Source organism: Urocampus carinirostris, chromosome 10, assembly GCF_059441175.1.
Source record: "Urocampus carinirostris isolate Australia breed hairy pipefish chromosome 10, RoL_Ucar_1.0, whole genome shotgun sequence".
Lineage (NCBI taxonomy): Eukaryota > Metazoa > Chordata > Actinopteri > Syngnathiformes > Syngnathidae > Urocampus > Urocampus carinirostris.
The window spans coordinates 3,532,124-3,554,090 of NC_142358.1; the positions used below are offsets into that span (position 1 = coordinate 3,532,124).

The 21,967-nt window shown below is 39.5% G+C and overlaps 1 protein-coding gene across 2 annotated transcripts in view; it reads left to right on the forward strand.

The window, feature by feature from the left end:
• The window catches only part of LOC148357511 (glutamate receptor ionotropic, kainate 1), a 76,510-nt gene that overhangs the window by 31,997 nt on the left and 22,546 nt on the right, over window positions 1-21,967 (forward strand). The window contains exons 2-12 of one of the 2 annotated variants that reach the window (XM_088346409.1): window positions 1,059-1,226; window positions 4,495-4,752; window positions 9,002-9,183; window positions 9,660-9,713; window positions 12,014-12,187; window positions 13,461-13,604; window positions 14,451-14,558; window positions 16,039-16,080; window positions 16,297-16,410; window positions 18,170-18,373; window positions 19,171-19,394. In XM_088346409.1, coding sequence (XP_088202535.1) covers window positions 1,059-1,226; window positions 4,495-4,752; window positions 9,002-9,183; window positions 9,660-9,713; window positions 12,014-12,187; window positions 13,461-13,604; window positions 14,451-14,558; window positions 16,039-16,080; window positions 16,297-16,410; window positions 18,170-18,373; window positions 19,171-19,394 — 1,672 coding nt within the window. The remainder of the gene's footprint in view (window positions 1-1,058; window positions 1,227-4,494; window positions 4,753-9,001; window positions 9,184-9,659; window positions 9,714-12,013; window positions 12,188-13,460; window positions 13,605-14,450; window positions 14,559-16,038; window positions 16,081-16,296; window positions 16,411-18,169; window positions 18,374-19,170; window positions 19,395-21,967) is intronic. The other variant, XM_088346411.1, reaches the window with a different exon arrangement.

The following is a 21,967-nucleotide window of genomic DNA, read 5'->3' on the forward strand; positions in this document are numbered from 1 at the left end:
AATTAAAAAAAAATTCATTTTTCTAGAAAATCTCAATGATCCAGCACTGGTGAACTATTTTCAGAAAATGTCCACCGCCACCTCTACTGTCCCCAGGGTGCAGCTTGGTGCCCGCGAGCACCAGATTGGAGACCTCTGATGTAGTGCAATGCACTATTCTTCTTCATTGCATTATTATTGCTATGACTTGGGCCACTTTTCTAAGCACTATGTGGTAATTATTTTATTTTTTTGCCTATTTATCCTGATAGCCTTTTTCTTTTTTTGGTCTTCAAAGTCTTTATATTACTTGTTTTACCCTGGAAGTGCCATGTCTAATCTTGTTGCATACAACGTTTCACAATGATGTCATCAACAACAATAAAGAAAATTCTATTCTATTCTATTCTATTCTATTCTATTCTATTCTATTCTATTCTATTCTAGTAATGACAGTTGAGTTACTGCTATTAATAATGAGTTACAGTACTCGTTACAGAGAAATGTAATTGTGTTCCATGAACATGTTCCTTTGTAATGAGTTAGTCCCAACAGTGACATTTAGTAGTCCTACAGAGTGCGTAGAACAGAGGTCGGTAACTTGCGGCCCATGGGCCAATTGCAGCCTGCGGGATGATAGTTTGAGGCCCTTCACCTTAATATGAAAATTTAAAGGGACACTGAGCATTATTCAGTGTCTCTTAGAGGTAAAATAATCATTAATTGAAAAGACATGTATTTAAAAATAGGCAAGAAAACCCTTCATGATATGAAGTGCATTTTTTTAATACGCGTAGGTTGAGAAATTTGCATTTCTTTTTACATAACACGAGCGAACACCTTTGTGCTATTAATACTGTACACCCAAATAACAATTGTGAGTTTTTTTATCAGATCGGAATTGGCCAGGACCCTAGCTCTGTCGACCCCCCAAGTAAATTGAGTTTGAGAACGTTTGTGTCGAATAACTTTGAGCAATGATTATTTGATCACATGTTGTAAATATTTCTAAAAGAAATTCTCAAAAGACAAAAATCGTATTACTGTTATCTTGAGATTAATCATTTTTGTGGTCTTAGGCGGCATCTTTGAAACGCTGGAGACTGAGCCAATCAGCGTAGAGGAACTGGCCTTCAAGTTCGCCGTCACCAACATCAACCGGAACCGGACACTCATGCCCAACACCACATTGACTTATGACGTCCAGAGAATAAATTTGTTTGACAGCTTCGAGGCCTCCAGAAGAGGTACCCATAAGAAATTTTGCTCATTTGTCATTACAGTAAGACCTCGGTTATCGCGGTTAATGGGGACCAAAACCACCCGCGATAAGTGAAAATCCGCGAAGAAGCGGCGCACCTTCCAAAAAAAAAAAAAGTTGTTTTTTTTTTTTCTTAATTATTATTTTTTGGACCCAGTTAATGGGGAACAAAACCACCAGCAAAAAGTGAAAATTTGTGAAGTAGCGACAACACTTCAAAAAGAAAAAAAAATGTATACATATATATATATATATATATATTTTTTTTTTTTTAATTATTATTTTTTAGACCCGGTTAATGGGGACCAAAACCACCCGCTAAAAGTGAAAATCTGCGAAGTAGCGACGCCCCCCTCAAACAACAACAAAAAAAAATCTCATTTCGTTATCTGCACCGGTTATCCTTATTAGGGTGACGCCACGTCCGCCGAACTCGCTCCGTCGCGCGGCCTGGGAGTGACCTACGCCGATCCCCCCTCCCATCCAGCCGGCCGCCTTATCCCGCGTCCGCTGATGTTCCGCCGAAAAACCCCGCAAAAAGTGAAAATCTGCGAAGCAGCGACGCCCCTTCAATTTTTTTTTTTTTTTAAATAATAATAATAATAATAATATGTCCCCTGCCCACTGCCCGATGATTGCTGGGATGGGCTCCAGCACCCTACTGAGGATAAGCGGTGTAGCTAATGAGATGAGATGAGATGTATATTTTTTAACCATTACAGACCGCGAAGCTCTGAAGCCGCGAACGTCGTAACAAAGACAACAATTGGTCTCTCTTCTTTGTATCTCATGATAATACAGATCAAAGCGGCGCCGCCGCGAGCGACAGCCTTTCCAACAGCTCCGTGTTATTTCGCACATTTGTGATTTATTGTTTTAAGTGTCTGCTTCTATCTTCGGTGTTCTTCGTCCCCTTTGACAACTACACTTTGGATTACTTTCTATCCTATCGTTATGGGTTTTAACGAACAAAAATGCGTCCTTGCCCTGAAGAATTCTAGTGCCGGCGTGATGAGGGGGCCCTAACTAGGATACAAATTGACAATTGTCTCTTCTTTCACCAACTTCCACAGCTTGTCCAAATTGATGGTTGGGCAGTAGGTGGTGTTTCTCTTTAGGTGGTAATGTCTCATACCAACTTTACCAGCTATGCGGCTAGCGGCGTTATAGGTTTTCAGTACCGTCCGTAATCATGGTAAATGTGAACTCTCTACCAAATAAGACCGACGAACTGGCTGTGCTGGTGAAAAACATCAAAGCGCACAGGGAGTGCAGTTTGCTGTGTTTTACGGAAACGTGGCTCACGTCTAGCATCCCGGAAACTAATGTGGCGCTACCCGGAGCTATGCGGCTTCAGCGCTGTTAGACAGAGACACGAAAGCCTGCGGGAAGCGGAGAGAAGGTGGACTCGCTAACACGAAGTGGTGTATCCCTTTGCACAAAGATTTCCATCTGCTGCAGGGACGTCGAACCTTTGGACTAGCGTGTGACGTCATCCACTCCGCTGCGGCTAAACTACAACAAAGCACTCCGAGGGCGTCCTGTTAATCTGTTAATAAACAACAAGGAGACTGCTGGAAGTGGGAATTTCCCTACGGGAATGAATAAAGTATCTATCTATCTATCTATCTATCTATCTATCTATCTATCTATCTATCTATCTATCTATCTATCTATCTATCTATCTATCTATCTATCTATCTATCTATCTATCTATCTATCTATCTATCTATCTATCTATCTATCTATCTATCTATCTATCTATCTATCTATCTATCTATCTATCTATCTATCTATCTATCTATCTATCTATTTATAATCGCGAGGTTAGTTTTGACAGTTATCATCTTTTTGCCTCTCTCCTTAGCATAACTGCAAGCCTAGGGAGCCATAGCCAATAAATACTGTACAAAAAGTACAGTATTGTATTGAATTGAAACACGCAAGATTCTGAACTGAATGACAAGACAAAAAAGGCATTGTGGGAGTTAGTTCAGCCAATAGCATATCAGCATGTTCATGATACTGTAACACAAATCAGTAACAGCCCTGCATCTCATATGACGTCTAAAAACAGTCATATTACTGACCTTACGTATGCTGAACACCATGACGTTTGAATTTAATAACTTTTGGGCAAACAAAATAATTCATTGTTGATGTTGTATAATGGGGAAAACCTCTTTTTCCACACTGAAAAGTGAAAATGTCATAAGGTAGGGTTGCCGTATCCCGGGGCTCTTCTGTATTACAAAACATATTGATAATGTCTGAACAGTTTATTTATAAATGTCGTTTTAAGGGAATTCCACCATTTCTCAGTTTGTCTTCTTGATCCTTAAATCTCATAGAAAAAAATGTTTAGGCCTTTCAAGTCTTTTTGAAGGAAATTAATTCTATTTTGTTGCACTTATGCATGTGTATTTCCGTTATTTATTTATTTTTACATCACGTCCCTTCATAGAATTTCATTTTTTTGTAATAATAACTTAATGCTAACAATATGGCATTGTGCATGGATGCAGCAGCTAATGGCTCTCCAGCTAATTTTTAATTTCTTAGTGTTTTGTTTAGGTCTGTTTACAAGCATTACCTTGCCTATTAACATTCCTTTTATCTTATTTTTCTCTTTTACATTTTTTACATGGTTACAGTTACATTTTAATCCACTTTAAATTATATTTTTATAATTATTTTTTTATTTTAATTCAGTTTCATTTGAATGAATTTTTACTATGTCGAATTGAATTTAATTGTCTGTATTGACATTGATATCAACGTGGCAAAACATCGATTGCAACGAGATTGGACATGTCACTCCATGGTAAACATGTAATAAAGACTTTGAAGAGAAAAACAAGATAAAAGAGTGTCAAGAAAAATGGGCAAACATATTTACAATGGTTACAGACTAGTTCTTCAAGGTGCGTGGGTGGCTGTATCCCTTAACCACTAGGGTATTAGGGGCACCATTTCCTGTGGTGTGTCTTGGGCTAGTACAACCTAGTGATGCCCATCCCTCTCCAGGCCTACTAAATTATATTAATAGTGCAATGAAAGAATAGTGCATCGTAAAAATGACAACATAGAAAATTCCAATTCTAATTTCAATGAGTGTTACATAAAAAAAAGATGGCATAATGTAAAAATTATACAAATAAAAACTTCACTGTTCTGTCAATTGTGAAGAGGCAAATGAAAACAAACACCAGACAAATGCTAATGATGTCATTTTCTGACCTTTAAATTCCCAGCCTGTGACCAGTTGGCCTTAGGCGTGGGCGCCGTGTTTGGCCCGTCTCACAGCTCTTCGGTGAGCGCCGTGCAGTCCATCTGCAACGCTTTGGAGGTTCCTCACATCCAAACCCGATGGAAGCATCCATCCGTGGACAACCGCGACAGCTTCTACATTAACCTCTTCCCCGAATACGCCTCCATCAGTCGAGCGGTGCTGGACATTGTGCAGTACTATAAGTGGAAGACGGTCACTGTTGTCTACGAAGACGCCACCGGTCAGTCGCGAGCCATTTATTCGATAAACAGGTTTGGGGAGTAACAGAATAACAGCGTTACGTATTTTGGATACAAAAAGTGTCATTGTATTCCATTACAGTTACAGAAAAAAAGAAGTAATCAAATAACAGGTATATTTAGTTAAAATAAGGTTTACTTTGGATTTGAAACTATATTTACTTATACATAATGCACGGATAGACAAATATAAATTTCAATTACTGACACTAATGAGACAGAGATATAGGCTTAAACACAATGTGGTCACAGATCATTGTATTTCCAGATCTGTTTTGCAGATCGTAAAGATCAATTTTTTGTCACACAGTGTTACTGGTAAAATAACTTTTCTTTTTGGTCAATGTAGCAATCATTTTGTTAATAGCTGCACGCGTGCAGTTTCGTGTGGCTGCTTAAGTCTCTTCATATTGAGTGATCCGTTCATTTAGTAAATGTGAGTGATTGCCCAATTTTTTATGTTGCAGTTATCCATCCATCCATCAATCCATTATCTGCACCGCTTATCCTCAGTAGGGTCGCGGGGGTGCTGGAGCCCATCCCAGCTATCGTCAGGCAGTGGGCAGGTGACACCCTGAACTGGTTGCCAGACAGTCGCAGGGCACACAGAGACAGACAAGTCACTCGTTCATTCACACCTAGGGACAATTTGGACCGGCCAATTAACCTGACATGTATGTTTTTGGGAATGTGGGAGGAAACCGGAATGTCCGGAGGAAAACCACGCAAGCACAGGGAGAACATGCAAACTCCACACAGGAGGTTTGATTTCATGACTGTTGTTAAAATCCACCTCTGTATACGATTAGTGTATCAATGTGAACCTAAGGTGAAGTAAAACAGAGCATATCTTGTCTGCCATGTGAAACTGAAAATTTTATTTTTGCAGAATAAACTGTGCAACGCGGTTAAAATGTAAACACTTTTCAAAGGACTACAAGCAACTACCTGACGTTGGTTTCCTCAAATTGTTTTTCAAGGTTACATTGTTAATTTAGCTTTAAAAAAATGTACAAATTGTATTTATATTGTGTTTATTTTAGCTTAGCATACTTGGTATTGGAGTAACCAAAGGAAATTAAAAGAAATAAAGGTTCATTAATGCAATTATTTTGTATTTGGATTAGGTTAAGCTATGTACAGGTAACTGTAACGGATGACATTTTTAAAGTAACCCTCTCAACCCTGCCAATAAATAAGAAAAATGTACATATTCAGAAAAAGAAATACAGATCCCAACACAGGCTTGACTACACATCCCTGCTTATGATAGTGGAACACTAACTATGTGTAACTGGACAACACATGGAAATAAACAATGATGGGGGGTTACCGGAAAACTAGTTCTAAATAAACAAAACATGAAAAGGATAGACTTAAAATGTTTAGAATTCAAAGAAATCAAAATGACTAACATAGGGTTGACTGCATATCCCTGCTACATGCTGGAACGGCAATTAGCTGTAACTAAAGAAAAGATTAAATAAAGCATACGGGGCATATGCTGGAATACTAAGTAGTTGTAACTGAACAAAACATGAAATGGGGACAGAGCGGGACATGTTACAATACTTACTAGTTCTAACCGAACAAAAACAAAATTGGACGCAGGGAACTTACTCAGGCACGGGTAAAACAACTACATAATGTTCAAACACCACCTAGATGTAACAGAACAAAACATAATCGGAAGACAACATGGGATACATTATAATGACAACTAGTTCTAACAAAACAAAACATGTAAAGGAAGAGGACGCACAAAACATGCGCATGCGTGGATAAAACATCAACATAAAGTTCCAACAACAACAAAAAAAAGACACGAAATCTAACATATGGACAAAACAACTGGAAACTCATGATGATTAGACCCCAAACAGATGCAAACTGTAACTGAACACAAACATGAAATAAAGAAACACAGGGTACACTGCATCAATAACTACCTGAACGAAAACAAAAAAGGCTATGCAGAATAAGTAAGGAAACTAGCTAGCTCTAACTGAACAAAACATAAGACGCCCGGGGCGTGCATCTTTTACGTCGGGCGTACAACTTACAAAACATCTCCGCTCGGGTGGCCGACAACATTTTTGACAAAAAAAATATATTTCGTGTTTTTATTTTTTATTTTTCCAATCAAATGTTTGCTTTTTTCCGTTTTCGAAATCTTTGTTTGGTTTGGAAATTTCAGAATTTCGGATCGTTTGGCAATTTGGATACTCGGCAGGCAATCAGAAGCCTGCATCGAATAACTTAATGCTTCCGGACTCTCTCGGGCGTTATAGGGTCGCGCAATTGCATATCATTTTCCAAAGTAGATTCACAGAAAACACAAGGAAAATGGATAAGTGCTTAGGAATCAAGACAAAACCTCAGCCCCAGAAGAAAGATTCAAAAGAAGCTAACAAAAATAATGAGGCTACAAAACGTAAACGTACATTAAAAGCATCGTGGAAAGAGGAGTTTGCGTGGCTTGTAGCAGATGACGCAACGCAAACATTGCATGGATGAAGATGAGTAAATACAGGTACATACTAATAAAGCAAGATGGCAGATGGAAAACAGCAATCTCATATACAAGCAATGAATGTTATAAGTAGATTTATAATAAACTTCATTCTTAAGGGTTGTTCTGTTATATATTATAATTATCAGTCCTTAATACTTTGCAACAATGTTTTGGGGGTTTTTTTGCGATTAGTCGTCTTATTGTGTTTCGAGTTGGGAAAAATTTGGCAGGCAACTTTATGGCTGGGCAGGCAACTTTTCAGAGTTGTTGGCCCTGGTATCCTGTAACTTTTTGTCATGAGTTTCAAACACTGCCTTCACATAGATAAAACAACTCGATATTGTTCCAATACTAATCAGCTATACAAGAACAAAACATGAAAGATAGACAACACAAGAAGCATTCCAAAATGTAGAAAGAACAACAGCGAGAATGCCATGACAATGAGACCATGAAATATAATGTAGGGGACACTAACTAGCTGTAACTCAGTAGTTCTCAGATAGTGGGTCGGGCCCCGTCGAAGAGGGCGCGGGCGCGTTTGACTTTGGGGAATCTTTGTTTTTTGATTTTCCTAGAATAAAGTTAAAATGGGGGCAGCACGGTGGCGCAGTGGTTAGCGCTTGTGCGGCACAGTTCATGTCATGGGAACCTGTCGTGGGTTCAAATCCAGCTCCAGACTTCCTGTGCGGAGTTTGTATGTTCTCCCCGTGCTTGCGTGGGTTTCCTCCGGGCACTCCGGTTTCCTCCCACGTTCCAAAAACATGCATTTCAGGTGAATTGGCCGGTCCAAATTGTCCCTAGGTGTGAATGAGCGAATGAGTTGTCTGTCCCTGTGTGCCCTGCGATTGGCTGGCAACCAGTTCAGGGTGTCCCCTGCCCACTGCCCGGAGATGGCTGGAATGGGCTCCAGCCCCCCCGCGACCCTAATGAGGATAAGCGGTATGGCTGATGAGATGAGATGAGAAAGTTAAAATGATAAATAAGAAAATAAATTGCACTTTATCCTGGGAAAGTTAAAAAAAAACTTCCCTGAATGTCACAGACCAGAAACAGACACAGGACCCAATATCGCTCGTTTTTCTCAGTTTTTATTGATAAAGAGGGAGAGCACAGCTTGCTTCCACGATCCGATGGCTGACGGAACTTGAGGAGCGGGCGATGCGGAAGTGGCACTTCTGTGTCTAGCGAGGAGGATTGGAGACAGGCGGGAATTGCAAGTCGTTGGCCGGGACTGGAGAGCAAAGGCGGTGTCAAATTCAGAAACGAGGTCGGTAACAGGAGGCAGGCAGGTAACAGAACAAAACAGGTCAGGTAACAAGCAGGCAGAACGGGGCAAAGTCAGGTAGATCAGGCAGAGGAAAGCAGGGCAGGAACAGAGTCGGACAAAAACGCTTCCTGAGCTGGTGGCAACAGTTCGCACAACGATCTGACGGCTTCCTCTTAGAAGCCGGTGGTTTAAAAAGAGAGTATTAGCCAATCAGCTGTCCGGGCTGTTGGCGCCAATTAAGCCGTCGCAGGTGCGCTCAATCGGCAATCATGACACTGAAGTTAAACGTGCTCTCACCCCCCTTGACAGAGCCTCGCGCCCACCCAGGAAGGCGCGCTCCACTATTTGAGAACCACTGCAACAGTGCAATAAAGAGAAGTGACAGAGCATTTAGCAGCAATTACAAAAATAACAAAGTCGAACTAAGTTTGTGTGTGTTGTGAAGGCCTCATTCGCTTGCAAGAGCTGATCAAAGCGCCGTCCAGATACAGTATCAAGATCAAGATCCGACAGCTTCCCGTCGGCAGCAAAGACGCTCGGCCACTTCTCAAAGAGATGAAGAAAGGAAAAGAGTTCTACGTCATCTTTGATTGCGCCTACCAAACATCCGCCAATGTCCTTAAACAGGTCGGACCCTCCAAAAAAAGCAAAACTCTAATCACAAAAAACGCCATTTCAACTAGGAAATACATTTTTCCTCTTTTGTTTCTTTTGTCATTTTCCTTTCTTCTATTTCTCTTTGCACCCCCTTGTTTCCCATGTTTTCTTTTCCCCTTTTTTTCCTCCTTCCCCCCTCCATCTTACACCCCTTCTGCCCCCCCTTTCCTCCAATTCTACCCTTTTTATCGATTTTTTATCCTTTTTATCTTCTTGCTTCCCTTTTCTCCCCTTTTCTCTCTTTCTACCCTTTTTGTTTTTCCTTCTTGGTTTCCCTTTAATTCACTGTTTTCTCTTGACTCTCTTTCCTTATTTTTCCTTCTTTCTTCCTTCATCCCTACAATAACTATCATCCCAATAATTATCATGCACCACGAGCAAATATGTAAGAAAAAAAATCAATGACCAGATGTGTGTAAAATCATTCCACATTTTACTCTTTGCAGATCCTGTCTATGGGGATGATGACCGAATACTACCACTATTTCTTTACAACACTAGTAAGAAGAAAAAGAAAAAAAATGTTTGTGCGTTTTTCATATCACAAAAAACATAAATAGATAAAAAAAAAAAAAACAACAGAAAAGTGGCCCTTGTGTCTACCAATCAAAAGAAAAAAATGTTAATAATTAGGCTCATTGATTGAATTGCTTGGAAATGAAAGCTAAAATGTACTAATTGCTTTAAGAGCTAACAACAGAAATAATACAGGACTACTAACCTAAAACAAGTTTTTTTTATCAGGACCTGTTCGCCCTTTTAATTAGCATTAATGTCAACAAAATTAATGCAGGACAACTAACCTAAAATGAGCTGTTTTTGTCAGGACACATTTAAGCTTTTAATGACCATTAATGCTACCAAAAAACAACACATGAAAACTATTCACTCTATATACATCGGACTTTAAGTACAACTCTGAGTCCTGCCATATCCAAAAGTTTGCCGACGACACTGCGATCGTGGGATGTATCAGAAACGGGCAGGAGGAGGAGTACAGGAAATTGATTCAGGACTTTGTCCGATGGAGCGACGCAAACCACCTGCACCTAAACACCACCAAGACCAGAGAGATGGTGGTGGACTTCAGGAGAACCAGAACTCACCAGGTTCCTGTAACCATCAAGGGAGAATGTGTAGAATTTGTCCAGACCTACAAATACCTGGGTGTGCAGCTGGACAACAAACTGGACTGGACTGCCAACACAGAAGCTCTATGTAGGAAAGGGCAAAGCCGACTTTACTTCCTCAGAAGGCTGGCCTCCTTCAACATCTGCAAAAAGCTCCTGAAAATATTCTATGAGACAGTAGTGGCAAGCGCCCTCTTCTACGCGGCAGCGTGTTGGGGAGGCAGCGTCAAGATGAAGGATGCCTCTCGTCTCAATAAACTGGCTAGGAAAGCGAGCTCTGTTGTGGGCAAAGAGCTGGACAGCCTAACAACAGTAGCTGAGAGACGAGCACTGAAAAAGCTGAGGTCAATCATGGACAATCCATCGCATCCACTACACAGCATTATCTCCAGACAGAAGAGCAGTTTCAGCGACAGACTGCTGTCACTGTCTTGTACTACGAACAGACTGAAGAGATCTTTTCTTCCTCATGCCATGAGGCTCTTTAACTCCACCCGGCAGAGTATAGGCCCACATTAAACCACACCACCTACATTGGATATTACCGAATCTTACTGCAATATGTATTCTGTGTAGCACTATTTAGTTACTGTATATAACACGCTACAGTGGGCATTTGCACGTCACACTGGGTATTTGTATATTGTATTCTTTTGGCTTTATTATTGTACTGTTCTCAGCTCAGGGATGCTGCTGGAAATGTGAATTTCCCTTCGGGGATGAATAAAGTATCTATCTATCTATCTATCTATCTATCTATCTATCTAAAGTAAAACAAGTTTTTTTTTTTTTTAATCGGGACCTGCTTGGACTTGTAATTAGCATTAAAGCTAACACAAATAATACAGGACAACTAACCTAAACAGATTTATTTTTGTTAGGACTTGTTTGCGCTTTTATTTATTATGAAAGCTAACAGAAATAATACAGGACAATTACGGTAACCTAAGGCAAAAAAAAATTCTCAGGGCCTGTTTGCTCTTGTAATAGGATTAATGCTTACAAAAATAGTAAAGGACAAATAACCTAAAATTAGCTGTTTTTGTCAGAACCCATTTGCGCTTTTAATTACCATTAATGCTACCAAAAACAATACATGAAAACTAAAGTAAAACAAGTATTTTTTTTATTGGGACCTGCTTGGACTTGTAATTAGCATTAATGCTAACACAAATAATACAGGACAACTAACCTAAACAGAGTTATTTTTGTTAGGACTTGTTTGCGCTTTTAGTTATTGTTAAAGCTATCAGAAATAATACAGGACAATTACGGTAACTTGAAGCAAGTTTTTTTTCTCAGGGCCTGTTTGCACTCGTAAGAAGATTAATGCTTACAAAAATAGTAGAGGACAACTAACCTAAAATGGGTTATCTGTGTAAGTACCTTTTTGCGCTTATAATTAGCTTTAATTCTAACGGCTCATCTAATATCACATGAGTTCTTTTTGTCAGGACCTGTTTGCGCTTGTGACCAGCATCAATACTAACAGAACAACTAAAATATAATGTGCTTATATTTTATGTTTTAGGACCTGTTTGCACTAGTTATTAGAATTAATGCAGGGCAACTACGTAATCAAAAATGGTTTCTTTTTGTCAAGACCTGTATGCGCTTGTAATTAGAATTAATGCAAACAAAAATAATACAAAATGAGTTCTTTTTAAAAGGATCTTTTTGCGCTGGATTTGGAGCCGTACCGCTACAGTGGCGTGAACATGACGGGCTTCCGTCTGCTCAACATAGACAACACCAGGGTGGCCTCGGTGGTAGAGAGGTGGTCAATGGAGCGCCTGCAGGCCCCCTCCAAGGCTGAAACAGGCATGATGGACGGCATGATGACGGTGAGAAGACATTGTTTTCTTCTCTAGCCACTCACGGTAGCCACTTTTTTTTGCAAGTTATGGCTCGTCGCAAGGTGTTACTGCCATTGCTAGCTGTTCCTAGTTTTTCCTTCACTGTCACTCTCCTTACACATCTGAACGTCGCCGAGTCCATTGATTTAGGCATCTTCCACTTTTTCCACTTTTTCCCTTTTTAGCCACTCATGTTAGCCATTTGGCTGCAGGCTATGGTTTGCCGCAAGCTGCTATAGTGATTGTTAGCTGGTCTGTGTTTGGCCCCTCAGGTTCTCACTGCTGAAACCTGTAAGACTGGGTCATTTCATTCAGGCAATTCTTTTCCGTCTCATGTTTTGTTCAGTTAGAGCTAGCTAGTTTCCTTACATATTTCCTTCTTCAGCCACCCATGTTAGCCACTTAGCTGTAGGCTATGGCTCACCAATAGCTGCTATTGTTATTTTTAACTCGTAATGCAAGTGAATGTTGGCGAGCCCCATGATTCACAAGTGTTCCGCTATTTTTTCTACTGTTTCCTTCTTTGGCCATTTACATTTGCCAATTGGCTGCATGCTATGGCTTATTATTATTATTATTTTTCTTTTTTGCTCTGTGTCAATAAAACTTGCTTTATGTCATCAGCTTTTCACAGCTGGTCGTGCAAGTGAATGTCGCCAAATCCTGTGATTCAGGCCTCCTTGTCTTTTTTCAGTGTTTCCTTCTTTAGCCTCCCAGTTTAGTCACTTGGCAGCAGGCTATGGCTCACCACTAACGATTATTGTTAGCTGCTTTGTATAAATAATGTTTGCCTCAGTCTTCAGTGTCACCTGTTATTCAGGCATCTGGCCCCTGTCAATTCCTGATTTTTTACTGTTTCGTTCTTTAGCCGCATGGCAGCAGGCTTAAGCTTGCTGCTAGCTGTTATTGTTAGCTTCTTTGTGTCTGTCCTTCAGTGTTACTTGCATTCCACAGCTGGTCATGTAAGTGAATATCGAGTCCTATAATCCGGGCATTTCCTCTTCTGTCATATGTTTCCTTCTCTAGCCACTCATGTTATCAACTTTGCTACAGGCTATGGCTCACCAATATCTACTATACTGTGCAAATAAATCTGGCTTTTCCCGGCATATTTAGTTGCGTTTCCTGCTAGACACCTTCAACTCAAGCTATTGGATCTTTTCAGACTCAAGCAAGAAAATTGTGTTTTCTTCCAGGGCTGAGGATCCAGCTCTATTCTAAGCTAGTGTTGAATGATTACACACTGTCACTTGAATTTCAGACCGAAGCAGCGCTGATGTACGATGCGGTCTTCATGGTGGCGGCGGCCTCGCAACGGGCGGCACAGATCACTGTCAGCTCGCTTCAGTGCCATCGCCACAAGCCCTGGCGCTTCGGGGCACGCTTCATGAACATGCTCAAGGATGTGAGTTATTTACTTTTCTCACAATGCCATGTTTGAAAATTAGCAGAAATAGTTGTATATTCTGGATTTTATTGCTTTACTCGATTTGTTTGCTTTTAGATTTTAGGAAACTAATCTTAACGGGACAGTGTGCATTATTTAGCTGGTTAAAAGAACGGAATTAATTAAAAAACAAACAATATAAATTTAAATAATAAGCACAAAAAAAAAGAATTATCACATTATCCTGACAATAACATTAAGCCACCGGCCACCACCTCTTAAACCGGCGAGCAAATGCTACAGGTTCCTCCAAGGGACAGTGTGCTTTATTTAACACCTCCTACTTGTTAAAAAGACTTCATTAATTTAATTAATTTCTCTCTCTCTCTCTCTTTCTCTCTTTTTCTCTTTCTCTCTTTCTCTCTTTCTCTCTCTCTTTCTCTCTTTCTCTCTCCCTTCTCTAATTTTATTTATTTTTCTCTCTCTTTATCTCTCTCCCTTTCTCACTTTTTCTGTTTTTGTTTCTTTTGCTCATTTTCCTTCTCTCTCTCCATTGAGCTCTCTTCCTTTCCTTTTTTTCTCTTTACTTCTTTTTCTGTCTCCCTTGTTCTCTCTTTCTTAACCTCTCCTTCTTTCTCCCTTTCTCTTTCTTTCTTTTTAATCTACTAGTCTGAGATTTTTTGTAGCATTTGTCCCCCAGCCTAAATGAGTTTGACACCCCTGGTCTCAACCTTTCTGGTTCACAAATGATTCCCATTACGCTGCATCAGAACCGTTCTTTAATGATTCATTTTCTCCTGCGAATTGTTTTCTGTATTTGTCACTTTCCAAGAAAAATAATCACAATTTATTTGTTGTCTTCAGGTGCAGTGGAGCGGCTTAACGGGACAAATTGTCATTAACAAGACGGACGGCCTGCGCAAAGATTTTGATTTGGACGTTATCAGCCTCAAGGAGGACGGCTTGGAGAAGGTGAACACCTCCAACCAATTTTTAGCATCTTTAAAAATAAGAAAAGCTGTCATTTGACATTTTGTAGAAGTAAACTCATAGTTAAATATCTAAACTGTTAAGCACACAGAAAAAAACATTGATGCAAGAATTATCTCATTTTTGGAGATTTTTTTCATATCTAATCTTGTTTTCAGTGAAATAAGAATATTAATATTTGAAACAAGCAAACTTGTCACTCACTACAAGTTCGGTGCGTAGTTTTAGGTGTCCTTAAAAAATCTAAAATTAAACAGTGCTTTCTGTGCTAAGTATGTGTTAACAATCCCCAGTTGGGTTTGAAGAGCCTTTAAATATATATTTTTTTCCCCAGCGCCTATCTGCTTTGTTATGTTTTGCATCAGTGTTCGGGCCACGCAGCATCTTAGGCTAGAGCAGGGGTCTCCAACTGTTTTCAAACTTAGAACTACTTTTTGTTCCTAACTAGCGCAAAGGGCACCCAGTTTGATATAGATTTCTAAAATAGTAACTTAGCTAGATGACTTGCTAAATAGCTAAACAGGTAGCTTGATAGTTAGCTGGAAAGGTAAAGAGATAAAAATCTAAAAGGGAGCTAGCTAGCTAACTAAAACAGTCAAAATCCATCTAAATAGCCAGATAGAAAGCTCAAAACAAAGCTAGATATCTAGCTTAAAAAGGAGGCCAACATTTAGCTTGATAACCAGCAAAAAAGTTCAAATTTAAGCTAGATAGCAGGCAAAAATGTTGATTTCAGTCAGAAGATGGCCTCAGGGAGTAGAACATTTTGAAATTATGAATATCACCTTTTTAAAGATGTAATTTGATATTAATTCGTTCATTCATTAATTCTTTAATAGTGTATATATATATATATATATATATATATATATATATATATATATATATATATATATATATATATACATTATTCTTACCCATCTATTCCGCGCCATTTATCAAATTGAAAACATAATTTTATGTGCGAAAATTAGTACATAACTGAACATCAAATCAACAATCAGCATTTTATACTAATAGTTATTCTTGTATAATCATATCTTTTGTTTATTTTAATATTTTTAGTAGTTCTTAAATTGTACATAAAATTAAGATAACAATCCAACATGTTCTTATTTTATGACAACAACAAGGTAAAATATGCGAAAATATACTTAAAATGAGCAATATTTTTTGCCAAAGGGATGAAAATGTACTTGTATGTATAAAAAAATAATTAAATAATGATAATAATAATAATAATAATTTTAAAAAATATATTTAAAAAAAATCTCTCTCTCTCTCTCTCTATATATCTATATCTATATCTATATCTATATCTATATCTATATCTATATATATATATATATATATATATATATATACATAATATCTATATGTATAATATTTTTTTGTGTTTATTTCTCTCATATGTTGGATAACATCCTTTTTAAAATGCTTTCTCTTCATTTTTTTCCACAAGATCATCGCAGGCAACAATCGCCTAAATAAAGTGTGGAAAAAGGTTTGTACTTTAGTTCAGGAATAAAGGAATCATAACGGTGTTTACTAATGGACTGTGGTTGGAATTTCCCGATTTTTACCCTTCCCTCAAATGTGACCACGTCTGACCTGTCTCCCCGTCGTGATTGGTCGATTTTCCCTTCTGTGCTATTCTTCATTTGCCTCCAAAGCGTCATAATGATCATTGGGTTTTTTTTGTTGTTGTTTTTTTTTGCAGATCGGCGTTTGGAACTCCCAGACTGGCCTTAATTTGACGGAAAACAACAAAGACTCTGGCACTAATATCACAGACTCCATGGCCAACAGGACTCTCATTGTCACCACCATCCTGGTACCATTTTAAATCACTATCCGTTTTACTTTTACTTGTGTAGATTTGCAAAAAAGAAACTGGCCACTACATTAGGTGGCATTGAACTCGTTACTTAATCCCCTCCACATAAGTACGCATCTGTCTGTCTCTGCTAAGGAATTTATTTTGTCAGAGACCTCATTTTAGTAAGGGTAAGTGATGGAGTGGGCATGGCGTTAGAAATAAGGTTGCATGGACAGGTGCTGGAAGAAGTTGAAAGCTTTAGGTACTTGGGTTGTGATGTGGCTGCAGTTGGTGGAATGGAGTGCGAGGTATTGCACAGAGTGAATCAAGGAAGCAACGTTTTGGGTGCTCTGAGGAGAGTGATGAGCAACAAGAGCATGAGTATGGATGTTAAGAGGGGACTGTATGAGAGTGTGATTGTGCCGACTGTGTTGTATGGTGCAGAGACTTGGAGCCTGAACGCAGATTTGAGAAGGAAATAAAATGTTTTTGGGATGAAGTGTTTGAGGAGTATGTTAGGTGTGACAAAATTGATTAGATTGAGAAATTAAATTGTGAGAGACACAACTGGAGTAGTAGTGGAACTGAGCAAGCGTGTTTATAAGAGGGTACTCGGTTGGTTTGGACACATGGAGAGGATGGATGAGGAGCGAATGTTGAAGAGGATCTACAGAGCAGGAGTAAATGGAAGGAGACCAAGAGGAAGGCCGCGTTTGACGTGGATGGATGGTGTTGTGAGTGTACTGCTGGAAAGAGGTCTAAATATTGTGGAAGCTAGAGCTCCTGTTGGTGATAGGAATGAGTAGAGAGGCATTGTAAAAGGATAGTGGGATGTTTGGACGTGTTCTAAGGGATGGGCAGGGTGCCTGTATGATGTGGCAGGGGTAAACCAGTGAAAGCTGTCGGGCCCTGCTGTTGAACAGAAGAGTGTGTTGTGTCACCCTGACCCGAGTTACATGGCCGCTTTCTTGTGTCCCGTTTCATCTGGAGGGACGAAAACATGACCAACGTGGGTGCCGAGGTACTTAACTTGTTTGGGTGTTTGGGCATTTGGGTTGGCCATGGACCAAAAAGTTTTGTGTGTGTTTTTTGCTACTTTTTCCCTTTTTTATTTTCTTTTGTGTGTGTTTGTCTTGCTGGCGGTCACCCCTCTCGAGGGATACGACCAGGGTAGGTGGGTAGGTGGGTAGCTGGGTAGCTGGGTAGGTGGGTAAGTGGGTAGGTCGGTTGGGTGTGCGAATAGGTGGGTAGGTATGTAGGTGGGTAATGGATGAATGGATGGATGGATATGACCAATGACCCAAACACCCCCATTTGGCACTTGTGAGCAGTTAGGACTCTTTTTACTGTACTTGAGTAATACTTTTGGCTACTCTACCGACCACTACATTTTGATGCGTTCTGTGACATATTGTGTCTTTTTCGTGATGTTTTGACGACGTTTTGAGGATGTTTTTGCAGCTTTCTTTTTCGACATCCCGACTGCATTTTAAAGATTTTTTTTGTGCCTTTTTTAACGTTTGGTGACATTTTGGTGATGGTTTTTTACTGTTTTTGTGAAGTTTTTACTATGTTTTTGTGCGATTTTGGTGACATTTTAGTGCCTTTCTTGTGCTTTTGTAAGGTTTTTAGGGGTATTCTGTGCCGTTTTGAGCGTTATGACATTTTAGTGATGTTTTGACAGCATTTTTGTGACATCGGACAACTTTTTTTTGAAGTTTCAACAGCATTTTGGTGAAGTTTTTATGGGTTTTTTTTTGGTCCCATCTTTCAGGAAAACCCCTACGTGATGTACAAGAAGTCGGACAAGCCTCTGTACGGGAACGATCGCTTTGAGGGTTACTGCCTGGACCTCCTCAAGGAACTCTCCAACATTCTAGGCTTTTCCTACGAAGTCAAGCTGGTGTCAGACGGGAAATACGGCGCTCAGAATGACAAAGGGGAATGGAACGGGATGGTGCGGGAGCTCATCGACCATGTGAGTAAATCCCAGATGGGATATCGAGGGAGTTTTTTGAAAAATTGAAAAGTGGGGAAAACATATTAGTAATGCTTTTTACTCTAATCCGGAAACTATCTAAGGCATAATTAGATTTTTTTAAATGGTCCACTATGTCAAAAAGAAGGAGACCAAAGAATAAATCATGTTAAAAATTAGTCAACGTCTCTGATGCCGCAGATGGGGATCATTTCTCTCTTTTCAAGAAACATTTTCTCCAAATAACTTAACCTGTTTTAATTTTACTTATTTTATTTACTACTCAAAAAAGGCAATAATAATCAGTAATTATTGAAGAGGCCTGAGATGTCTTATAATGATAATGTCATTTTAGGTATTACATTTATATTTTAGATTTTAAATACATTTTTTTTGTTTACTTCTTCTACATACAATCCAATAAAAATAAATGATCGAATACGAAAAACGGTGAGTAAACTGGAATTTTTTAAAAATTATACTTTAAATTAAATGTACGGATAAATACAATTATATTAAAATAAGATAAATATATCTCATAAAAAAGGTTAAAAAATTGTATTTTTGTAATTTTAAAACAAGAAAAGAATAGATTTATAATTATTAATCTTATGCTACTCAAAAAATACATTTTTAAATAGCAAAATAAGACAAAGTTTGCTCAATATAAAAATAATATAAAACTTTTAATTTTTATTTTAAATGTATTAAGAAAGGGAATTTTTTAAAAGCTGTTTTTTCCCCCCGAATTTTACAAGAGAAATACGCTCTAAAATGTGCCATTTTGTGTGGGTGAGGTTGCGGACCTGGCGGTAGCTCCCCTGACCATCACGTATGTCCGCGAGAAAGTGATTGACTTCTCCAAGCCCTTCATGACGCTCGGCATCAGCATCCTCTACCACAAACCCAACGGAACCAACCCAGGGGTCTTCTCCTTCCTCAATCCGCTCTCGCCTGACATTTGGATGTACGTCCTGCTCGCATGCCTTGGCGTCAGCTGCGTACTCTTTGTCATCGCCAGGTACGACTTTAAAAAAAAACTCCTTTTAGTGTTTGTTTAAAGTCAAAGTCAATTTATTTGTACATTTCAAAGCCGGCCCACTAATCTATGGAGTAGGAATTTAAATGAATGGACCGGCAGCAAGCTCTTATAATGCATTTGTATTGGGAAGGAATTCAGCTATATGTTGATAAGTTAACAGAAAACACTTTACGATTTTAATTCAAAGGAAAATTATACAAAGATTCTGATATGGAAGAAAACATATTTACCTATGTACAATATCAGTAATTTGAAATAAAAAATGCATTTTCCAACCAAACAAATTGTTAACACTAAACTATTATAACTCTTCTGAAGTAGCTTCAGCACACACATTTTAAGTAGGCGTATTAAAAAACTCAAAATCCTCCTAAGCACTAAACTTTGTTAATGACAATGTCATTGTCTATAGACATGAGAATTTCCTTTTTAGTGTACATTAGACAACGAGTTTCTTAGCCCATTTTTAAAGCAGAAGAAGCTCCGCTCACATACAACGGGATTACACAAAAGGTTCAACAGGAACTTACAGTTGTGGTCAAAAGTTTACATGCACTTGTGAAGAACATAATGTCATGGCTCTCTTGTGTTTCCAGTTATTTCTACAACTCTGATTTTTACTGAGAGTGATTTGTCACAAAAAAACATTCTTTTATGACTTTATTATGGGTTCACGGAAAAAAGTGATCACATCTGTGTTGTGTATGTAGTAGGGTTGTAGTAGGATTCAGAGACAGGCACGGACGCTACATTCATAGAGTGCTTACTTAACTTTTTCCTCGGTGGTTCTCAAGCACAAGTACAAGGCTGCGCATTAGTTTACAGCGACACCGCAGGAAGGGGAGTGTATTACACGACACCACATATTCCCTTTTTGTTAGAATAGGACACAAACAGTAGCATTAATCTAAAATACGCAATAACTCTTCGGTAAGTATGAGCTTATAGAAAACATACATTTCAATATTCATTACCAGATTAGAGGTAAATATTTATCAACGGTAAGCAATATTGTAAGGAACTATACTGTCAATATCGGTAAGCAAAAGTGTGTAAACCTTGTAAACGTAAGCAGACTGTATGAGGATCACATCATAAACAAACAGGACAATTTTTTAAAACAATGAACATTCATCATGTCTTTTTTTTTTTTTTAAGTCACGTAATCTTGAAGCCATGCAGGAGCATGTCGTATTCTCGGTGCACTCGGAGAGGGATGTGGTGAGGGCACAGTTTCAGTTTCAGGTTCAGGCGGCTCAGCACCGTGGTTGCTTGGCAGGAGACAAGCATCAACATCAGCAGGCTTTTGCGCTGAAGCAGCAGCACAGGTGGAAGAATGGGCAAGGTGGAAAGCATTCCACACCTTTCCATCAGACAGCAGATAAGTGGCTGGACCCTTTTGGGCTACCACTGTCAGTGGCTTGGTGAACTTTGAGTGTCCTTTGGCAATGATTCCAGGTTTGCGGATGCGAACCTGCAGAGCCAATCTGGAAGCTGGGTGATTTTGCACCGCGACGTTTGTCGGTGTATTGTTTTGACTTCCGTTGTTTGTTTTGTATGTTTTGTAGCATGTTGCCTTTGTCAGCAGTGGGGCGCATGGAGTGAAGACCTGTAATGTGAAGCTTTGTATTCAGTGGTCTACCATGCAACAGTTCAGCGGGGGATACTGAAGTCACTGCATGTGGTGTGGCTCTGTAAGTGTGTAAAAACTCAGTGAAGAAGGCTTTCAGTGGTTTACCTTCGATGTTGGCTGTTTGTAGACAGTCCTTGAAGACTCTGTTGAAATGCTCAATTTCACTGTTGGCCTGTGGGTAGTACACAGAGCTGCGACGGTGTGTGATGTTCCTGTCACTAAGGAATGCTTCAAACTCGGTCGACACGAACTGAGGGCCATTGTTAGTAACAATTTCCTGTGGATTACCTTCTCTGCTAAACACAATGGAAAGAAAAGTCATAACTAACAGACATTTTCAACACCTCGCTAGACCAAGCCAAAGTGCTTCAAAATTGCCAACATCATCCCTGTGCCAAAGAAACCCCAGATCTTATCATTCAACGATTACCGGCCCGTTGCACTGACTCCTATCGTAATGAAGTGCTTTGAGAGACTGGTTAAAGAGCACATCACCTCCAGTCTCCCCTCCTCATTCGACCCCTTTCAGTTTGCCTACCGGACAAACCGCTCCACCAGGGATGCCATCTCCTCTGCGCTTCACCTGAGCCTGACACACCTAGAGCAGAAGAACACCCATGTGCGGATGCTGTTCCTGGACTTCAGTTCAGCATTCAACACCATCATCCCACAACATCTGGTAGACAAAATGAGACTCCTGGGTTTCAACACCCCCCTGCGGAACTGGCTGCTGGACTTCCTCAGTGACAGACCCCAATCAGTGCGGATAGGTCAGAACATCTCAGATGTCATCTACCTCAGCACGGGCTCCCCCCAAGGCTGTGTCCTGAGCCCCTTGCTGTTCACCTTGATGACACACGACTGCGCCCCTAGGTCCACCACAAACCACATCGTGAAGTATGCTGACGACACAACAGTG